We start from the raw sequence: 14,381 nt of genomic DNA, 5'->3' as shown, positions 1-14,381 counted from the left end.
AAACAGGAAGTAACCTCCAACATAGTAAACTGTGAGAGTGGTGCTGCTTTAAGAACAAAGACAAGCAGGATTAGGGTAAAGAGCTGTTTCCAGTGGCATTACATTTCACTACATTTTATTATATTACTTTTATAGTCAATAGCCAAAAGAACAGAAGAAAAAAAAACTAGTTGTGCTACGTGTGAGATTCTAGAGAGATGCTTCCCCATAAAGGTTCAAGAGAGGATATCAATATAATGCCCATGACAGGGAAAAACCACATGTAGGCCCTAAAGATTTGCAATTAGGTCATATAGAAGCCACTACTTTGAAAAAGAAAACAAAAGTGACATACACTAAAACAATCTATATTCATGCAGGAAAGGTATTGTAAACACAACAAGAGGCTGAACAATAGACAAGGATGTCAAATTATTAAAATAGAACCACTGATCAGTTAAGCTGCCAGATGGAAATGTGGACATGTAATCAGTAGGTCTGGATGTAACGGCTGAGTTTTGGGGTGGTCTACAGTAAGTCTAACCAGATCCAAGATGACTTGGCTACTAGTGTACCAGCTCTGTCTTTTTGCGTTTTCTATAGAACTCAATAAGAAACAAAAGAAATACATAAGCTAGAAATAAATAAAATAAGGAGTCTACTACATACACTCCAATGGAAGAAGCTGACTGACGAACACCTCCACTTTACAAATGCAATTCCTCGCTGTCGTATTATGAAAGACTTGTTTCTGCTCACTGTTTTTTTTGTATAAATAGAATTTGAAGTTATATACTGCTGTGTTCTTTAAAGTGAATGTAAAGTTTAATGAGAAAGTGCCCGGGTTTTAAAAAAAAAAAATACTATTAAAAACAGTGGCACTTTTTCATTAAACTTTACAGCGTTTTTTTTAAATTACCTTTTTCCTTAGCAATGAGAAAACCAGCTTTCTCCATTTATGGCGTGGCCTTACGAGATGGACGCTCTGGGGTGCACGCCATGATTGGAGGAAGCCGGTTTCGTCATTGCTAAGGTAAGTACAGGGTATCGCCGGTCTGGGATTCCTAAGGAAAAAGGTAAGTATTTAAAAAATAAAAAACACTGCAATGTAAAGTTTAATGAATGAAAGTGCCCCTGTTTTTAATAGTATTTTTAAAAACCGGGCACTTTCTCATTAAACTTTACATTCACTTTAAGATCTTATAAATGTAGAATCATGCCAACTTCTCTAAGTTTTTATGCGCAAGAACGTTTTGTCCACAGATCAGAGACCTTAGGTTAATTCTGTAGAACGGTCCCCTATTCCAGGATGCTGGTATATGCAGTCAAGCATAACCACTGGGTTCTGTCAGAAACATCCACAAGGAACATTTACTCATAGTTTCATCCTCTGACGCCAAACATTTAGAATGTAAGCTACAGCTGGATGATTTCTCCAGAATTGCACCAATGGGATATTTGAGGACAAGTTTTCTATGAGACCCATCCAAATACAGAGTGGGCTTTGCAGCCAGTATTTCCTACTTATTGTATTACCGAAAGAACTGTTCTGGCAATATTGCGTATGACTATACCATTAGTAATAAGCTTAATTAATTGTGCTGTATATTTAGCTACAAAGAAAAAAAAAGACAAGCCATATGTTATTTGCTGCATCCAGGAGAGGTGTGGCCATACACCTGCTAGGAATCTTTCTCTAGGACTCTTAAAAGGTGTTTTATTTAAAAAAAATATTGTCCTTACAAATATAGATTGTTTCCACTGCCCATTGAAAGTGGCAATTCAACTTCTAATTTCGTACAACCGACATGCAAGTTGGAGCCTGAGCATGTCAGCGTTTTTCTAGCTCCTCTCAGCTTCAGCAAAGAAGAGCAAGCTGCAAAACGTCTATCAAAGGCCGACCCGGCCCCTCTGTGCACGTGCGCGAGGGAGACAATCGGGAATGGTTGCTATGGCCACATTTGAAGCTTCCTCAGAGCTGATAACACTCTGCAAAAAAGGAGCTTCACATAGTCAACTAATGTATTCTTTTGTTTTTGCGCTTGCCAGTGGCTTTTATTTATTAACTGAAAGCCCACAATCGCTGCTATACTTTCCTTTTGACTCCATTCTCCTTGGCTGACTTCACTTCAGATTAAATCCCTTTGCTGCAAAACACAAAACTCTATAGCTAAAATGCAGCTGTGTATATTTATAACAAAGTGTGCAATCATTTTAATTTTAATATTGTTAACAATAAGCATACGGCTCTTGAAGATTGACAAAACTGACATGCTAACAGAGATGGTATAAACGTTACTAAGAGCGACTATTTCCCCTGCTTAGCGTGTCAGTCGACGTTCACCAAGTTCCACTGTCATCTCGCTATTACGTGCATGTTCTCATGTCTGATCAGCAAGCAAATGCTGATGGGACCTGCAAATGAAGAAATAATTTTGGGGGCGTGTTTGAACAGCTCGTCGTGGGACTATTTTTCCAACTTTTAGGTTGATTTTACAATATAAAACAATACTCCCTTTAAATAAAAACATACTAATGTATTCTAAATAACAAAATATTTAAACATATGTAAATTTGGATAGTTTATTATGGACCTTTAAGCTTTAGCAATAAAGGGAGGAAAGATAAATCTACCAGGGTTTTCAAGCGGTTTATTACAAATTGCTACAATACTGTGCAGTCTTTTCAAACCTTAATATGTTTTAACATTAATTTTGTGTGTAAATATTTTGCAATTCAGTACTTAACTGCCGATATATAGACTTTAAAGGGACACAACACCTGCTTAAGATTTTCTGAAATAACTGTTTGAGTAATCAAAATAAACTAATACACTGTTCTCAATGCTGTATGTTCATCTTACTACAAACTCTTCATGAAAAACAAAAATTTATGGTTACCTGATAAATTTCTTTCTTTTGCGATGTACTGAGTCCATGGTTTCATCCTTACTTGTGGGATATTATCCTTCCTAACAAGAAGTGGCAAAGAGAGCACCCACAGCAGAGCTGTCTATATAGCTCCCCCCTTAACTCCCCCCCCCCCCAGTCATTCGACCGAAGGCCAAGGAAGAAAAAAGGAGAAACTATAAGGTGCAGAGGTGACTGAAGTTTTCAATAAAAAATACTCTCCGTCTTGAATAGACAGGGCGGGCCGTGGACTCGGTACATCGCAAAAGAAAGAAATTTATCAGGTAAGCATAATTTTTTTTTCTTTTGCAAGATGTACCGAGTCCACGGTTTCATCCTTACTTGTGGGATACCAATACCAAAGCTTTAGGACACGGATGAAGGGAGGGAAAAGACAGGAAACTAAACGGAAGGCACCACTGCTTGAAGAACTTTTCTCCCAAAAATAGCCTCCGAAGAAGCAAAAGGTATCAAATTTGTAAAATTTGGAAAAAGTATGAAGCGAAGACCAAGTCGCAGCCTTACAAATCTGTTCAACAGAAGCATCATTTTTAAAAGCCCATGTGGAAGCCACCGCTCTAGTGGAGTAAGCTGAAATTCTTTCAGGAGGCTGCTGTCCAGCAGTCTCATAAGCCAAACGGATGATGCTTTTCAGCCAAAAGGAAAGAGAGGTAGCCGTATCCTTTTGACCTCTACGCTTTCCAGAATAGACAACAAACAAAGAAGATGTTTGACAAAAATCTTTGGTTGCCTGCAAATAAAACTTCAAAGTACAAACCACGTCCAGGTTGTGCAACAGACGTTCCTTCTTAGAAGGAGGATTAGGACACAGAGAAGGAACAACAATTTCCTGATTGATATTCCTGTTAGTAACAACCTTAGGGAGGAACCCAGGTTTGGTACGCAAAACCACCTTATCAGCATGGAAAACAAGATAAGGCGAGTCACATTGTAACGCAGATAGTTCAGAAACTCTTCAAGCTGAAGAGATAGCGACTAGAAACAGAACATTCCAAGACAAAAGCTTAATATCTATGGAATGCATGGGTTCAAACGAAACCCCCTGAAGAACTTTAAGAACTAAATTTAGACTCCATGGCGGAGCAACAGGTTTAAACACAGGCTTGATTCTAACTAAAGCCTGAACGTCTTGGGACATCTGCCAGACGCTTGTGCAATAGAATAGACAAAGCAGATATCTGTCCTTTTAAGGAACTAGCTGACAAACCTTTTTCTAATCCCTCTTGGAAAAAGGACAAAATCCTAGGAATCCTGATCTTACTCCATGAGTAACCTTTGGATTTGCACCAAAAAAGAAATTTACGCCATATCTTATGATAGATTTTCCTGGTAACAGGCTTTCGAGCCTGAATCAAGGTATCTATGACCGACTCAGAGAAACCCCGCTTAGATAAAATCAAGCGTTCAATCTCCAAGCAGTCAGTTGCAGAGAAATTAGATTTGGATGCTTGAACGGACCTTGAATCAAAAGGTCCTGCCTCAGTGGCAGAGACCATGGTGGCAAAGATGACATGTCCACCAGGTCTGCATACCAAGTCCTGCGTGGCCACGCAGGCGCTATCAAAATCACTGAAGCTCTCTCTTGTTTGATTCTGGCAATCAGACGCGGAAGGAGAGGGAATGGTGGAAACACATAAGCCAGGTTAAACGACCAGGGTACTGCTAGAGCATCTATCAGTACTGCCTGAGGATCCCTTGACCTGGACCCGTAACGAGGAAGTTTGGCGTTCTGACGAGACGCCATCAGATACAATTCTGGTGTGCCCCATAACTGAACCAGTTGAGCAAACACCTCCGGATGAAGTTCCCACTCCCCCGGATGAAAAGTCTGACGACTTAGAAAATCCGCCTCCCAGTTCTCTACCCCTGGGATATAGATTGCTGACAGATGGCAAGAGTGAACCTCTGCCCATCGGATTATCCTGGAAACTTCTATCATCGCTAAGGAACTCCTTGTTCCCCCTGATGATTGATATAAGCCACAGTCGTGATGTTGTCCGACTGAAATCTGATGAATTTGGCCGAAGCCAGCTGAGGCCACGCCTGAAGAGCATTGAATATCGCTCTTAATTCCAGAATATTTATCGGTAGGAGGGCCTCCTCTTGAGTCCACAAACCCTGTGCTTTCAGGGAAAGCCAGACTGCACCCCAGCCCAGTAGGCTGGCGTCCGTCGTCTCTATAACCCACGCTGGCCTGCGGAAACACATTCCCTGGGACAGGTGATCCTGTGAGAACCACCAAAGAAGAGACTCTCTGGTCTCCTGATCCAGATTTATCTGAGGAGATAAATCTGCATAATCCCCATTCCACTGTCTGAGCATGCATAGTTGCAGTGGTCTGAGATGTAAGCGGGTAAACGGAACTATGTCCATTGCCGCTACCATTAGTCAGATTACCTCCATACACTGAGCCACTACCGGCCGAGGAATGGAATGAAGAGCTCGGCAGGTGGCTAGAATCTTTGATTTCCTGACCTCAGTCAGAAATATTTTCATGTCCACCGAGTCTATCAGAGTCCCTAGGAATGAAACTCTTGTGAGAGGGGAAAGGGAACTCTTTTTTTACGTTCACCTTCCACCCATGAGATCTTAGAAAGGCCAACACGAAGTCTGTGTGAGACTTGGCTAGTTGGAAAGTCGACGCTTGGATTAGAATGTCGTCAAGATAAGGCGCCACTGCTATGCCCCGCGGCCTTAGGACCGCCAGAAGGGACCCTAGCACCTTTGTGAAAATTCTGGGAGCCGTGGCCAACCCGAAGGGAAGAGCCACAAACTTCTAATGTTTGTCCAGAAAGGCAAACCTGAGGAATTGGTGATGAACTTTGTGGATAGGAATGTGTAGATACGCATCCTTTAGATCCATGGTAGTCATATATTGACCCTCCTGGATCATTGGTAAAATAGTCCGAATGGTCTCCATCTTGAAGGATGGGACTCTGAGGAATTGGTTTAGGATCTTGAGATCTAGGACTGGTCTGAAGGTTCCCTCTTATTTGGGAACCACAAACAGATTGGAGTAGAACCCCTGCCCCTGTTCTGTTTTTGGAACTGGGCAGATCACTCCCATGGAAAATAGATCTTCTACACAGTGTAAGAACGCCTCTCTATTTGTCTGGTTTACAGACAATTGAGAAAGATGGAATCTCCCCCTTGGAGGAGAATCTTTGAAATCTAGAAGATAACCCTGGGTTACGATTTCTACAGCCCAGGAGTCCTGAACGTCCCTTGCCCAAGCCTGAGCGAAGAGAGAAAGTCTGCCCCCTACTAGATCCGCTCCCGGATCGGGGGCTACCCCTTCATGCTGTCTTGGTGGCAGCAGCAGGCTTCTTTGCCTGTTTACCTTTGTTCCAAGCCTGGTTAGGTTTCCAGACTGGCTTGGATTGAGCAAAGTTCCCCTCTTGCCTTGCAGCAGGGGAAGAGGAAGCGGGACCACCTTTGAAGTTTCGAAAGGAACGAAAATTATTTTGTTTGGTCCTCATCTTATTTGACTTATCCTGAGGGAGGGCATGACCCTTCCCTCCAGTGATATCTGAAATGATCTCTTTCAGTTCAGGCCCAAATAGGGTCTTACCCTTGAAAGGGATGGTCAAAAGCTTAGATTTTGATGACACATCAGCCGACCAGGACTTAAGCCATAACGCTCTACGCGCTAAAATGTCAAAACCTGAATTCTTTGCCGCTAATTTATCACCTCTTTCACTTTACCATTCCTGCTTAAAGCCGGCAAAGAGAATGACTGGGGGGTGGAGTTAAGGGTGGAGCTATATAGACAGCTCTGCTGTGGGTGCTCTCTTTGCCACTTCCTGTTAGGAAGGATAATATCCCACAAGTAAGGATGAAACCGTGGACTCAGTACATCTTGCAAAAGAAACTCCTCATTTTTTTTATGCTTATCCAAAGCTTGTGTTTTCCTATGTAGGGTGCCATGTTGTAACGCACGTTTCAGGCACTGAAAATAGGAAAGAAAAAGAGGGCGATTCCTAGTGCAGAACAATTATGTATAACAACCCCATAAGCTATTCCAAACAGATGGATACTCACAATGTATAATGCACACAATAGTGCAAATGAAGCATACTGGGTATATTAAAGTGGCCCAGTGCACATATAGACAAAGGTTATTCTCTGCTCCAGTGGGTGCTTCTGAGAGGGAGACTCCAGATAAGATATGAAATAAAGATTACTTTATAAAAAAATATATTAAAAACAGTTACAGATTATAAAATCTACAAATGTAATCAGTAAAAACACGCTACGCTTTTCTCAGCGCTAACCACGCCGTTTCCTTAGGCACTGCAGTCACGTAACATGTGTGCACCCACGTTTCAATCGCCCGCCAGATGTTCAGAGGCAGAGGGGAGGGAGAGAGTCTAGCAGCCGTTTTTTTAACTCGCTGTTATTCAGTTCTTTGCAATATCTGAGGAGAATTTTCTCTCTGTGTGTTCCATGAATTTACTTTTGTTTTCACCATCATATTTTAATTATCAAACAGCACCACACTTTTTATATAGCATAAAAAGTGTGGTGCTGTTTGATATTTAAAATAATATGATGGTGAAAACAAAAGTAAATTCCTGGAACACACAGAGAGAAAATTCTCCTCAGATATTGCAAAGAACTGAATAACAGCGAGTTAAAAAAAAAAAAAAAAAAAAAACGGCTGCTAGACTCTCCCCCTCCCCTCTGCCTCTGAACATCTGGCGGGCGATTGAAACTGAACTTAGTTATAGCAGTGAACAGTGAAACATACAGACTGTGGATCTGTTCAGTACATAAAACGTTTAAAATATGTTTGATAAAAGAAGATGCAATTACTGTATTACAAATATAAAAAAAGAGACTTGTCCTCATATACTGCAATGCTCGCTTTGCATTACAGTGAATTAGCATTGACAATTTGCCTGCATAATATAACATCAGTAGGAGAAGCTGCCGTGCGCATCACATGACTTGGGTGCACACGTTACAAGATGGCACCCTACATAACAAAACACAAGCTGTGGATAAGCATAGAAAATATGAGTTTTCATGAAGACTGTAGTAAGATGAACATACAGCATTGAGAACAGTGTATTAGTTTATTTTGATTCCTCAGAAAAAGTTTAGAAAATTGTAAGCAGGTTTTAAGTGTCCCTTTAATGTCTCATTAAAAAATATACAAGTTCTCAAAAGGCCATGGGAGAATGAGAGATGGTGTTTAGGACATTGTTGAAGTAAGATCAGTACGTATGTTATAAATGTGTCTTCTTGCTTCAGAATGCCACAACCCAAATTAAATCAGCCTTACACTGTCTGTACATCCGTCGCCAGGCCTGCCAAACCGATGTAGAGTCTGTCACCCATTGGAAAGATCTTCTGAAAGTCGGTGGTCACCATCTGTGCCTGAACCCCAAAGCGTCGGTCAGCAGCAATGGCTACACAATCCTTTCCCCTCATGGCCATGACAGCCCCTCCATTATATGACATAATAGACTAAAGAGAGTAAAAAACAAACAAGAATGTATATGTTAGGGCACATGCTGGAGTTGGTGGTCTTGTGTTTGTTGCTCAAATGACCTCACTTGCGAGCTTAACATACTGTCTCTTCTCTCACTAGGTTTTATCTGGTTTATTTGTTATGTTCCCCTATTTTCTTACAACACACTACCAATTATCATATCCTTACAATGCTGGTCTATCTTGTAGCAACTCCTTAACACACTATAGTCTATAACATGACCCTCACCACCATAACATTTTTTTACCACTCAGTTTCGTAGGCTACAATAGGACCTAGTAAATTAAAAGGACATGAAACCCAAAATGTTTCTTATGATTCAGATATAGAATACAATTTTAAAAAGTTTCTAACTTACTTCTATTATCAAATGTGCTTCATCCCCATGTTATTCTTTGTTGAATAGATATCTAGATAGGTAGCGTGCACTTGTCTGGAGTAGTACATGACAGAAAATAGTGCTGCCATCTAGTGCTCTTATTAACGTATAACATTGTTGCTAGAATGCTTCCATATAGTCCTGCAGACCCATGTACGGTACTGAACTTACCTTCCTGCTTTTCAATAAAGGATAACAAGAAAACAAAGAAACATTGATAATAAAAGTACATTGGAAAGTTGTTTAAAACTGTATGTTCTGCCTGATTCATGAAAGAAAAATGTAAGAACTTGCTATCACATGTGATGACCATCATCACATTATCAGTCTGTATCATGCCCAGGCTCTCAGCAATGTCATGTCTCTTGTCTGAAGCCATGCCCGTTTTTCATTATTCCTCACCTTGATGCACCAAACTCATAAATAACCATTCAAAATTACTCAAGTAAAATACTTCAGAATGCAACTGGCTGAAAAACATTTCTGTTGAGAATGCTGACCATTCTGCAGCATGGCGCTGCCAACCTCACAGGGGTTCAGCAGCCTCTTGGATCCCCAAAGCTTCTTGTGTGTTGTGAACGATGACCTTTAGCTATCAATATCGTGAAAGACTATCCAACGCATGTCTCCCTCATATTCTCTCCCTATGATGTATCAGCCACTTTACCACAGTTTAAAGGGCCATGATACCCAAATGTCGAAACACTTGAAAGTGATGCAGCATAGCTGTAAAAAGCTGACTAGAAAATATCACCTGAACATATATGTAAAAAAGAAAGATATTTTACCTCAAAAATTCCTCAGTAGCCACATCCCATTGTAAAGGACTTCTAAGCAGCAAATTAGTATGTCTGTCCCGGGACAGCGGAAGGAGCGAGCTTTTGTGCACTCATCTTATTTCCCTATTAAGTTTAAGGAAGTTTGCTAGGAAATCTCATGAGAGTTAAGTGAAATCACATGACCTCAGCACTGTTGATGTTGATTGGCTGCTGTTCATTTCTTTATTTTTTTACCTGCAGCTGGGCAGCAGCTTAGTATAACTTTTTACACAGAACTTAACTCTGCTGAGCTGAGGAAATTGTGAGGTAAAATATCTTCCTTCTTTACATAGAGATGCTCAGGTGATATGTTCCTGTCAGCTTTTTACAGTTATACTGTATCAGTTTCAAGTGATTTAGCATGAGTATTATGTCCTTTTAAGCTGTAAACACTGTTTGTGCTGTGCAAGTGTCTCACCCTAAATTTAATTGATCACTCTGTGTTTTACTGGCCCCTCTCCCCAAGTTTAAAGGAGACTGTGCAGAACATTTTCTACCAGTTAGGCAAAAGAGCAGCAATTAAACAGGTTTTGTTTTTTACGTGAAAGTAAAAACTAAAACTAGTACTGATGAATAAATACTTATTGGCTGATGAGGTTCCGATTGTAAACTGGGAGAAAACTCCACAAGCCTAATTTGAAAAAATGTTTGAGCACATAAAAAAAGAAAAACTCCTGTACATTCCAAATTACATGGAACAAATAAATAAATACATTTAATTTGATAAATAGTTTTCTATGTACTGTCCTACTCTTCTTCAAGTCTCTCTAAAAGGAGATTGTAATGAAATAAAATGTTTCAATTAAAGGGTCAGAAAACTTTGAGTAATTATATTACGTCTTCAGTTTACTAAATGTATAAATAACAACTTTAGAGTAATACATATTTTCAAATATTATTTCTTATCTTATTTTCCTTTATTTTACAAACCACAAACATGCCACTCTCTCTCAGTAGCAGACAGCCCCTGCACGCAGTCACAGAAAATCCTGAAAGGTATTGACCAATCAGAGCGTTTTTACTAATTAGCTCTATGAATATTAATATCTGCAAAGCACAATCCCGTTCACATGCGCAATAGGGTTCAAACGTATACGCATGTCTATTTATTAGGAAGCGTGTGTAATGCAGTTAGCGCTTGCGTAGCACATTAGTAAACTGACAGCTCAGCACTCCAGTCAGCGCATACTATAGTAGTTATCAGACATGTCATAGTATATGGCATTGCTGAAAGTTTGTGTAGAACTCTTCATTTCATATTGCAGTGAATGGAAAGAGCTGTGTAAGAGTACGCTCGTATCTGTGATTATAAATCTGCATTATACGCTCGTATCTGTGATTATAAATCTGCATTATACGCTCGTATCTGTGATTATAAATCTGCATTATACGCTCGTATCTGTGATTATAAATCTGCATTATACGCTCGTATCTGTGATTATAAATCTGCATTATACGCTCGTATCTGTGATTATAAATCTGCATTATACGCTCGTATCTGTGATTATAAATCTGCATTATACGCTCGTATCTGTGATTATAAATCTGCATTATACGCTCGTATCTGTGATTATAAATCTGCATTATACGCTCGTATCTGTGATTATAAATCTGCATTATATGCTCGTACGCCTACAGGGATTTAATTTATTTACCTTATACAGATCATGCAGGATATTCATAAAGCTACCGCGCTAAACTGCAGTCTTTCGCGTGCTACCGTTCTTTATCACGTGACTACCATTCTGCAGTGTATTGACAGAGCGAAGAAATACTCCTCCTACTGAAAGCTTAGCCAGAGAAGAGAATCATGGGATTAAAAATGGAGGTGTGCGCTCCCGAGGACTATATGTACATCTGTGAATGGCTTTGCATAATTAGCAAAACGGAGGGAGTGCAATTCAAGAAAAATTGTAAGTGTTTTTTGACCATTCAATTAAAAAAAAAATTATAATAACATGCAATTATGAAATAAAATAAAAAACACAGATCTAAACTTTATAAGATGCAATTTTATTCTGAAGGTTTACTGTCCCTTTAATAAGATATTTTTATTAGAATACAAATGTTGAAAACTTGCACCAGGCAAGCTCCCAAGTTGTTCCTTAGTGGGACTTGGCTGTAGATTGGCTTATGCCACTCCTGAATTGCTCACTAACCTAATCCTGCTCAGTACTGATAATGCACTGTGGCTACTGAGCATAACTCGAACCACACAGATTGCAACGTGCATTTGTTCAAAGGGACATGAAACCCAAAATGTATCTGTCACAAATGAGATACAGCATGCAATTTTGAACAACTTTCCAATGTACTACTTTTACCTGGATGTTCTTTATTCACGTTGTATCCTTTGTTGAAAAGCATACCTAGGTAAGCTCAGGAGCTAGCTGCTGATTGGTGGCTGCACATATATGCCTCGTCATTGGCTCACTGATGTGTTGAGCTAGCTCCTTCAATAGAATATTCCAAGAGAATAAAGCAAAATTGACAACAGAAGTAAATTGGAAAGTTGTTTAGAATTGTAAGATCTGTCTAAATCATGAAATAAACTGGGTTTTTGTCCTTTTAATAATCAAATGCTTTAAAAATATTATTACACTAAAATTACCACTTAAGTTCTTCATATTCTGCCCACTCACATTTCTGTAACGTCCATTTATGTTGTCTCCCACAACTAATTTTTCTATAGCAATTACTCTCAACCAGACAATGAGACAACCAAAAACCCTTGAGTATCACAGATTTCCCCTGTCGGGGACACAAGAGGCATGAAAGTTAAAATGTTGTGATTTAGAGTAACATTAAAAAAAAACAAAAAAAAAACAACATTAAGCCTTCCAATTCCTGTATTTAAATGTGCCTTTTTTTTTCCTGAGCCCACCTCAGTATGCTCTTGTGGAAAGTGACATCCATGACATTTTAAAGGGACATGAAACACAGATATTTTTTTTTTCATGATTCAGATAGAGCATGCAATTATAAATAACTTTCCAATGTATTTCTATTAAATAATTAGTTTATTTGTATCCTTTGTTGAAAAAAAATACCTAGGTAGGCTCAGACGCTGCACGGATTGTTGGCTACATATACTTTCAGCTAGCCCCCAGTAGTGCACTGCTGCTCCTTCAACAAAATAATACCAAGAGAATGAAGCAAATTACATAATAGAAGTAAATTATAAAGTGGTTTAAAATGGTATGCTCTATCTGAATCATGAAAAATATTGGGTTTCATGTCCCTTTAAGATTGAGGATGAAACTATTTCATATGATCCACATCATCTTTCACAGGGAGTAGTTTAATAATCAAATATTTAAACATCCCATAATGTTTTCTATATAGCTCACTTAAACGTTGTCACACATAATCATAACCGCGATCTTGAAATAAAATATACGTACAAAACGAGCTGTCATGGGTTTAAATGCGCATCACAAGTTTATCTCAAAGCAATAAATGCTGGACCCACCGCTCTATACTAACAAGCCTTCTCCCACTTATGCATATGTAATCCACTTTATCTCCCTGTGATGCACTGACACTTTCCTTCATTTCCAGTGTCTACTACCCCCTCTAATGCCTCAGCCTTCCATTTTCGGTTAGTTTTATTCACTCTATTTCCCATGTCTTCAATGCCGTTTAATGTTTATGTTTATTATAGTACTAATTTAATTTTTTAGCCGTTCTTCTTACCATGATGCCTGTTATTTTTCTGTCTCACTTTGGTTCAAAACCGAAACCAGCAGCCGGATTCTGCTAAGGAAGCGCTTTCCTATTGGCAAGTGTGAGTCACAAGCGGACCGCTGATTCGGCTGCTCACCTATCAGTCAAATCTTATTGGTAAATTATCCGAAAGGGGTGGGAATAACGAAAAAGCGAAGTCATACGGCTTTGCGGCGCATGACGGGACAATAAAGGTATTAAGAGAGCATCATGGGAGATTGGAGGACTCAAGGGAATCAGTAGTGTATGATGGGAAGTTGGAGGACCTGGTTCTTTTAATAGAGTGTCAGAGAGAAATAGCTGAAAGAAATTGAAGCTGTACAGAAAATATAGTTTAAAATAGTATTTAAATATTACGCCTGACACATTTATAATACAAAAGTACATTGATTTGCACGCTGCATTAAACTACAGTATCGTTGCTGGCAAAATTGCTATTTTGTAAAGTATGTAGTAGTTACATTGCTTGATAAGTGACATTTTACAAATAGATTTTGCATTTTATTGTGAACTTTAAATATCCTTATACATAGGTATGCCCTTTGCCATGTTATTAGTAGTATCAAATATAATAACAAATGTAATTACATAATTGGAAGGACAGCTTTACAAAGAGGATGCTAGATTATTAAAGGTGATTATTTTAGAAGTAGTTAAAGGGATAGGAAAATCAAAATTAAACTTGCATGATTCAGATAGAGCATGTAATTTTAAGACCCTTTTAAATTCACTTCTATTTTCAAAAGTGCTTTGTTCTCTTAGTATCCCTTGTTAAAAAATGAATATGCACATATCATACACTAGTGTGAGCTGCTGCTAATTGGTGCCTGCATACATTTGTCTCTTGTGATTGGCTAAATAGATATTTTCAACTTCCTGTCAGTAGTGCAATGGATAACAAGAGAATGAAGAAAATTTGATAAAATAATTAAATTGGAAAGTTGTTTAACATTGTATGTTCTGTCTGAATCATGAAATAAAATTTGGGGGTTTACTATCCCTTTAATATTGAAACAATATACGGTAAATCTCATAAAATACCATGAGTTCAA

At 38.9% G+C, this 14,381-nt stretch overlaps 1 protein-coding gene across 1 annotated transcript in view; it reads right to left on the bottom strand.

Moving 5' to 3' along the window:
* PSMB3 (proteasome 20S subunit beta 3) overlaps window positions 1-13,453 on the bottom strand; it is a 90,628-nt gene extending 77,175 nt beyond the window's left edge. Inside the window, exons 1-2 of the mRNA XM_053697832.1 lie at window positions 13,300-13,453; window positions 8,197-8,381 (exon numbers count right to left, since the gene is read on the bottom strand). Coding sequence (XP_053553807.1) covers window positions 8,197-8,381; window positions 13,300-13,302 — 188 coding nt within the window. The 5' untranslated portion in view covers window positions 13,303-13,453. The remainder of the gene's footprint in view (window positions 1-8,196; window positions 8,382-13,299) is intronic.
* Window positions 13,454-14,381: the final 928 nt, after the last annotated feature.

This window comes from Bombina bombina, chromosome 1 (genome assembly GCF_027579735.1).
Source record: "Bombina bombina isolate aBomBom1 chromosome 1, aBomBom1.pri, whole genome shotgun sequence".
In the NCBI taxonomy this organism is placed as follows: Eukaryota; Metazoa; Chordata; class Amphibia; order Anura; family Bombinatoridae; genus Bombina; species Bombina bombina.
The sequence above is the reverse complement of the archived record's forward strand: the minus strand, read 5'-3'. Positions and strand labels throughout refer to the sequence as shown.